This window comes from Zeus faber (assembly GCF_960531495.2).
Source record: "Zeus faber genome assembly, chromosome: 2".
In the NCBI taxonomy this organism is placed as follows: Eukaryota; Metazoa; Chordata; class Actinopteri; order Zeiformes; family Zeidae; genus Zeus; species Zeus faber.
Genome location: NC_137189.1, coordinates 36489065 through 36496564, shown reverse-complemented (window position 1 = coordinate 36496564; position 7500 = coordinate 36489065). Strand labels below are relative to the sequence as shown.

Here is a 7500-nt window from a genome sequence, read left to right as displayed (position 1 = left end):
CACCTCCGCCGGAGCGGACCGGCCGCCCCGTTCAGGTAAACGGTGACGTTCAAGGAGTTGTTATCACGATCATCAAAAGGGAAATTGACAGAATATCTATAAAATATTGGATATTCGTAATTGATCTTTTTTTTTTTTTTTTTTTAACAAACCTTCAAGCATTATATGATCATACATGACATGATCATAGATTATTACAGGGCTCTGCGGAATTCTGATTGGTCACTAGAGGCAATCAGCCGTTATTTCTGGATAATGACCACTCCTCAGGCACACCTACAGTATACGCTACCGCTAACACTACCTCGAAACCACAATGGAAGACTTGAAGAGATTTTTTACATTTTATCCATTTTACATTTTGCCATCAGTGAAAGGTTTGTCATAGGTAGGGATGATGGTTTTCATGTTTGTTGGGCGTTCGCTATGCTGCTGCGGAACATTCTTTTCCTCTTCAACTTAACATACCAGTTATAAAAATCATTTCAAATTCTGTCTCAATGTATTCTTTTATTCAGCGAGCCCCCGTGTAATAAGCGGGTTAATGTGCAGCCGGACGGTCATTATCAAGAAATTAAAAAAACCCTGCCGGGGTTATTTTGTGATAATGACCGTCTGGCTGCACATTATTCAGAGGTTCATACATGAAAAACGATCATTTGAAATGAATATCAAGTTTTAGTATGTTTTCAACTTAAACTCCCACTTATATGTCCAAACACATAATGTTAAAATGGGGGGATCATGAAGCTTCTTATCAAACATATATAGTTACAAATTTGTGTATCAAAAACGTGCCCCGTGTATACAGGCTGTAGGACGACCAGTGGCAGCACCGAGCCGACATTTTCATCGCCAAGCAACCGGGGGGGACAGAGGACTCCCTACCTTCCCTCAGGTCTCTGGAACTGAGTTTATCTGGGTGTCGGATCAGCATCTTGGCGACTCCTGCAGGGGTGGACACGTCCAGCGGGAGCTTCAGAGGCGGATTAGCACCATCAGCCTGATCCCTTAAAGTCTAGAGGACAGTGATGGTTCGAAAACGCTGGAGAATCAAAGGCTTAAAAAAAACAAAAACATATATATATATATATATATATATATATATATATATATATAATTTTTTATTTTTTTGTTTGTTTTGTTCAAAGACATTTCACTACCATTGGTATTTGATATTAGTTGCATTATATGTAATAATAGCTCCTCCTAACCCACTAACTATTGTAACTAAGTATTTGAGAATTGAGAGTACATAAAGAATTGATCATTCAAAACTGATAATTCAAGAGAAGTAATGAAGATGTTCATGAATGAATGACCGTGATCCTTCAAGATCTATATCGAGGACCCACAACTTTGGTTGTGGTGTTAATATTATTATTATTATTATTATTATTATTATTATTATTATTATTATTATTATTATTATTATTATTATTATTATTTAAACTATTTGTTCTGATTGTTTCATTCAGTTTTCTTGAATAAATTGCATGCATTAAATTACTATTTGATTGCCTAAATGTAAAGCACTTTGACTCACATGTTGTGTATGAAAAGTGGTATACTATTGAGCGTTGGGGAGCCCGATTGCTTTTGTAAGCAATCTGGCTCCCTAATGAAAAACTGGCCTCAGTAGTCTATGGATATCATGGATCCACTGCACTCACAGACAAGATGAATAAAATGTGTTTTTGGGGCAGTTCCATCATGCTGTCGTCCAAGTTTGATCCAGATCGGTACATTACAGTGGAATAATTTAGTAAAAAAAACTAATTTCTATCATCGTTGCCACGTGCACGCATGCGCAAAAGGCGACTCGCACAGGTTACATGAGAGCATTGCAGTCTAGTGATTCAACAACTGGGTCCTCGCCAAGATGGCGGCATGAAAAGATGGCACTGATTTCAGAACTTTATGGATGTCATACATCCGACAAACCCACAGGCAATCTGAATAGGATTTGTACTCGGGGCAGTTCCGATATGGCGGCGTTCAAGTTTCATCAAGATCGGTTCAGTTTTGTGGAAGAAGTTTGTGATCAACAATTGCATCTTCACCAAGATGGGGAGCGCACCTAAACGCCGAACGAACGATTTAAGTCTTTTGCCTGCGAGCATTTAAAGTCTCCTTCTTAGCCCATGAGCCACCTTTTTATTTAAACCAGCAAATAAATTCACGCCAACCGGCGCTGTTTTGCCTCCGCCTGCCTCCTCTTCCTCATTCCCTGGCCCTGGCCCAGAACACACCTCCACAATCATGCGATAGCACTGCAGTCGAGCGACACACAAATCTAGTCGCGATTTGACTTTAAACGAATATAAGACACAAACTCTTAATCATATAAAAGTTAAAAAAAACGACATGACATTGTCGTATTGTATTACTATTCAACTTTATTATGTTTGCAAAAGATTCAGTTAAAGTATTACCAAAGGACAACTGGATTAAAGAAAGCGCAGCATATTAAATGTTCTTCTTAGGTCAACTGAGACTCACCAGAGTAATTTCTACAAAATAAAAACTCATAGCATCCCTGTCAGAATTGATAGACATTCCAGAAATATCAATGTATGCAATCTACCTGAATTATAATAACTGGTAACAATAAGCATAAGCAATTACTTAGTATAAGGATCATGTACTTATTGTATTTATAATTTGTATTTATTATTCATTATGTGTTATATGTATGTTATATGTGTGTATGTGAAATATTTTCATTTTTTTGTGTTTTTGGATTCCCTTCCTGATGCCTCAAATATTTGTTACTATTTCATTATATTTCCTCTACAATTTAAGTCAGTTAAACTACTTACTTTAGTTTATTTATTTTTAGGTTTATAAAATACATTATTATTATGAAGGCAGTTTTCTGCCGTGCTAAAAAGACTACTGTTCCCCAAAATTGATTGAAAATCGTGGTAATTAATTGTGAACACAATATTGACTAACATAATCGTAATTATCATTTATATTTCATAAACTTGCAGCCCGGCTTCAGAATGATAACCGCCATTAGTTGCAGCGTGGGAAACCCAACCACAGCCGCAAAAACGCCCGATCATAGAATTACAACCAGGCCAGACCAAATTAACTTCACAAAACACACTGGAACAGAGAGCCAAAGCACTACCACGACTACTCTGGACCCCACGCATTGCTGCCTGCAGCTATATCTATTATTATTATTATTATTATTATTATTATTATTTTTATTATTATTATTATTATTATATTATTATTATTTTATCATTATTATTTTATTTACTATTATATTACAAAAAAAGATGGCTAGCCTAACAAAAATTTAATTAAACTCAACATCAGATGGATTTAGGATTCAATTCACATACAGTATAAGCATTCAATAAACAGCATATTTATGAATATATATACACTACTCCCAAAAGGTTAGGGATATTCGGCTTTCCGGTGAAATTTCAGGATGAACCTAAAATGCACTATAATCTTTACAGGTGAACTTAATTGGACCTTCTCTAAACTTTTGAATGCACATGTCCAACTGTTCAATGTTTCAGTACTTTTCGCACAACTTGCTGTTCTCTAACAAAGAGCTGAACGGAAAAATTCACAACAGGTGTTTGATCCATGAATCGACCAATACATTTCTCAGAGGGAAGTGGCCACTGAGCTTAGAGCGTCACAGAGTGTCATCAGCAGGTTGCAACAGAGATACAGAGAGACTGGAAGAGTCACAGAAAGGCATAGCAGTGGACGCCCTTCGGCCACATCCCACACTGATGAGCGCTTCCTTGTGAACAGTGTCCTGCGGAACCGGATGATGATGCCACTCAACTCCAGCAGCACATTTAAGGGAGGTGAGAGGCACCCAAGTGTCACGTCAGACCATTCAAAACCGTTGACATCAGCGTGGTCTGCGTGCTAGACGACCTGCATGGGTACCTGACCACACCACCAGGCACAGGCATCATCATCTTGCAGGGGCCAGGGAGCAGTGACGCTGGACGAGGCACCGGTGGCCTCAGTGCTGTTCTCTGATGAAAGTCGATTCACGTTGAGCAGAAATGATGGCCGCCAACGATGTTGGAGACGTCAAGGAGAGCGCTATGCATCAGCCACTGTTGTCACCAGACGAGCCTTTGGTGGTGGTGGTGTTACAGTGTGGGCAGGTGTGTCTAGTCAATACAGAACTGCCCTACACTTTGTGAATGGTACAGTGACAAGGCCATACTACCTGAATAACATCAGTAATCCAGTCATTGTGCCCCTGCATGAACAACACAGGCCTCATTTCATCTTCATGGACGACAATGCTCCAGCTCATCGAGGTCACATCATTAGGGAACGGCTGCTGGAGACCGGGGCACCTCAAATGGAGTGGCCTGCACTTTCTCCAGACCTGAATCCCATAGAAAACCTATGGGATCAGCTGAGTCGCTGTGTAGAGGCTCGTAACTCTGTACCCCAGAACCTCAATGACCTGAGGGCCGCCCTTCAAGAAGAGTGGGGGGCCAGGCCTCAGCAGACAATAAGTCGACTTGTGAACAGCATGAGACGTCGTTGTCAAGCTGTAATTGATGCTCAAGGCCACATGACAAGTCATTGAGACATTGACATTTTTTGTTGTGGTAAACCCACCACTGTTGTTGGCTTTTGTTTCAATAAATTGTTTGAGACGAGGAAATCACCATTGCATGCTTCAGCTTAAATGCCCTATTTTAATGATATAATATCACTGTCGCGTGAACTTTTTACATTTTCCATAAATTTCACCCGAAAGCCAAATATCCCGAACTTTTTGTGAGTAGTGTATATATATTTGTATAAAATGTATATATATATATATATATATATATATATATATATTTTATTTTTTATTTATTTATTTTTTTTGGATGAAAGGGAAGCCATTCAACACTACCTTCGATTTCCCATCCCTCTGGGTGGACCTCAGTTTGATCTTGGGCAGGGGGTGCACCAGGGGGGCCGGCGATGGCCCACTGCACCCCTCAGCCACCGCGTCACTTTCGAAAACCAAACACACAGTAGCGAAACATGTTATTGATGTAAATACAGAACATGAATGTAATGTCTTTAGATAGAAAATGTAGAAACAGATTCAGGCAATAATTAAGGAAGCCCTGGGATGATTAAAATGTATTTTAATTGTTTCGATGATTTGTGGCAGAGAAATAGCTTTTGGCCAATCTATATGCCTATCCTATATATATACATATATATAGTGTATATAGTCTATATAGTATAAATAGTATATATAGTGTATATAGTATATATAGTGTATATAGTACATATAGTATATATAGTGTATATAGTGCATTTAGAATATATAGTATATAGTGTATATAGTGTGTATAGTACATATAGTATATATAGTGTATATAGTATATATAGTGTATTCATTTTTTACTTCGCCATCAGAACTTAGGAATATATTTTTAAAGGTGAGGGGGTGGTATTATTATTATTATGTATTATTCTTATTATCACAATTAATATTATTATTAATATTATATTATTATCATTATTATTAAGTTACTATTTGAATACTGACTGACCCATGTGATTGCCTGAGTTATTTCTATGAATGCGTGTTTATTTAGTAACTACCTCAAACACTTGAACCGCTGGGCTCACCTGTGGGCCAGGTAAGGAGCGGAGCTTCCGGAGATGGTGCACAGGTGGGGTTTGGTGTTGAACTGGAACACCACCAGCTGCACAGTGATCTGAGATGTCCCGTAGCGGAGCGGACGGAAGGACACCGTGATCTCCACCTTCCCATTGGCCGGAATCAACCCTGGAAAAGCAAAGCGATAAATAAACGGAAACGCATGTACGAACAAATGCGCGTGTCTGTGGTAGATGTATATTTGTACAGTATGTGTTGGTGATCCATACTCAAGCCTTTGAGTCTAAACATATTAATGGACCAAAATAAGTTTTAACAGACATTTACATTACTCTAGGTCTTATTTTTAGTTTATTTAATATGGTCTCTATTTTCTGGTTTTGGACGATATTTTGGGAAGTTATCTCTACATATCTTTGTCAAGTTACTTCATTCTGCCACATTTTGGATTTCTTCATTCCATGTTAAAGCAATGGCGCTTCCGCCTTTTTGTCAGTGGAATTAACATATGGCACAAACAACACACAATACAGCCACATTGTGAAACAAAGACAAAAAATATGTGTTATTTAACGACATATACAGTATGTCAGGGCTGTTGGACTGCATTCTGTCGTCTAACAATATGTCCTCGGCTTAGGGGCCTTTTCTCGGGTTTTACAGTATATGAGTGCACACTGCTTGTGAAGTCATATGGGATTTAAATTTTATTTCTGAAATTATAACGACAATCCATTGCTAACCTTCAAATGCATTCAAAGGGCTGGTCTGTATAATGTATAGTTGTCTCAACAATATTACTTGATCCAAGGCACTCAATAAAGGCAATTATTAAAATATGGGCATTAGTATTTAAAATATAAAACCAAGCTTGTGGGGACAATTTCATCTATTTTACAATAGACAACAATAAACGAAAACAATAACGGACATTCTAACAGGGTGAGGATTCCCCGATTCAAAGCAATGGAAAAAGTTAGCTCAAGTGACAGCGGCTTGTGTGTTGGGAGGAGAGATGAAGAGGAGCTTGAAAATATAGAAGATATGGGTAAATGGAACAGGCCCGTGCAGAGATGGTAAGAGAGGCAGGTGCTCAAAAAACCTGCTCTGTACGTGGCAAACCTGCCCCTTTGCACTATGGGCTAAGGGGCAGGCGCTCGGGCAAACCTCACCCCCCTCTGCACATGGCTGGAATGGAAATCAAATACTAGTCAATCGATTAAGATTAGAAACTATAGGTCAGGGTTTTTCCAAAATGTTTTGCATGGCAAGGCCCCCCTTGGTGGACTTGGTGCCCCCCCTCAGCTCTGGCTGAGGAACATCCACAAAGCTGTATACATATATATATATATTCAGTATACAAAATGAACTTGTGTTTAAAATTGAACTTAAACTGACAAAAAGCACATATCACACAACAACAAAAAACTCAGCGTCATTAGTGAGGCTGACCTAAAAAATTGCGTGGGGAAAAATCGCTTCCCAAAAAAGTCTGAGTAAGAAATATATACAGGAACATTTAAAGAAAATCTGCGGATCGTCCACCATTCCATGGAGGATCCCTAGGAGGCCGCACCCGTGTTTGGGAACCTCTGCTGTCATATCCAAGTTCATTTGAGAATGAATTGACACTATGAAGATAGTCCTAACATTCTTCTAACCAGCAGTCTCCCACCTGCGAGGGGATGGACGGTGAAGGCCTCATGGGGGTGGATGACGTGCACCTGGAACTCAAAGTCCACGGGGCAGCTGCAGCTCAGGGGGATGCTGCGGCTCACGCTGTGGAAATAAACAAGATCAAAGACAAAATTACGGCAAGGTTTGGACGAACGTACGGGCCTGGGCCTCGCTTCCCAATACCGTCT

At 39.3% G+C, this 7500-nt stretch overlaps 1 protein-coding gene across 1 annotated transcript in view; it reads right to left on the bottom strand.

The window, feature by feature from the left end:
• LOC307247789 (cilia- and flagella-associated protein 221-like) overlaps positions 1 to 7500 on the bottom strand; it is a gene marked incomplete at both ends in the record, with an annotated part of 51983 nt that overhangs the window by 35729 nt on the left and 8754 nt on the right. Inside the window, 4 exons of the mRNA XM_080023910.1 lie at positions 889 to 1018; positions 4910 to 5012; positions 5644 to 5803; positions 7311 to 7414. Of these exons, the coding sequence (XP_079880036.1) occupies positions 889 to 1018; positions 4910 to 5012; positions 5644 to 5803; positions 7311 to 7414 (497 nt within the window). The remainder of the gene's footprint in view (positions 1 to 888; positions 1019 to 4909; positions 5013 to 5643; positions 5804 to 7310; positions 7415 to 7500) is intronic.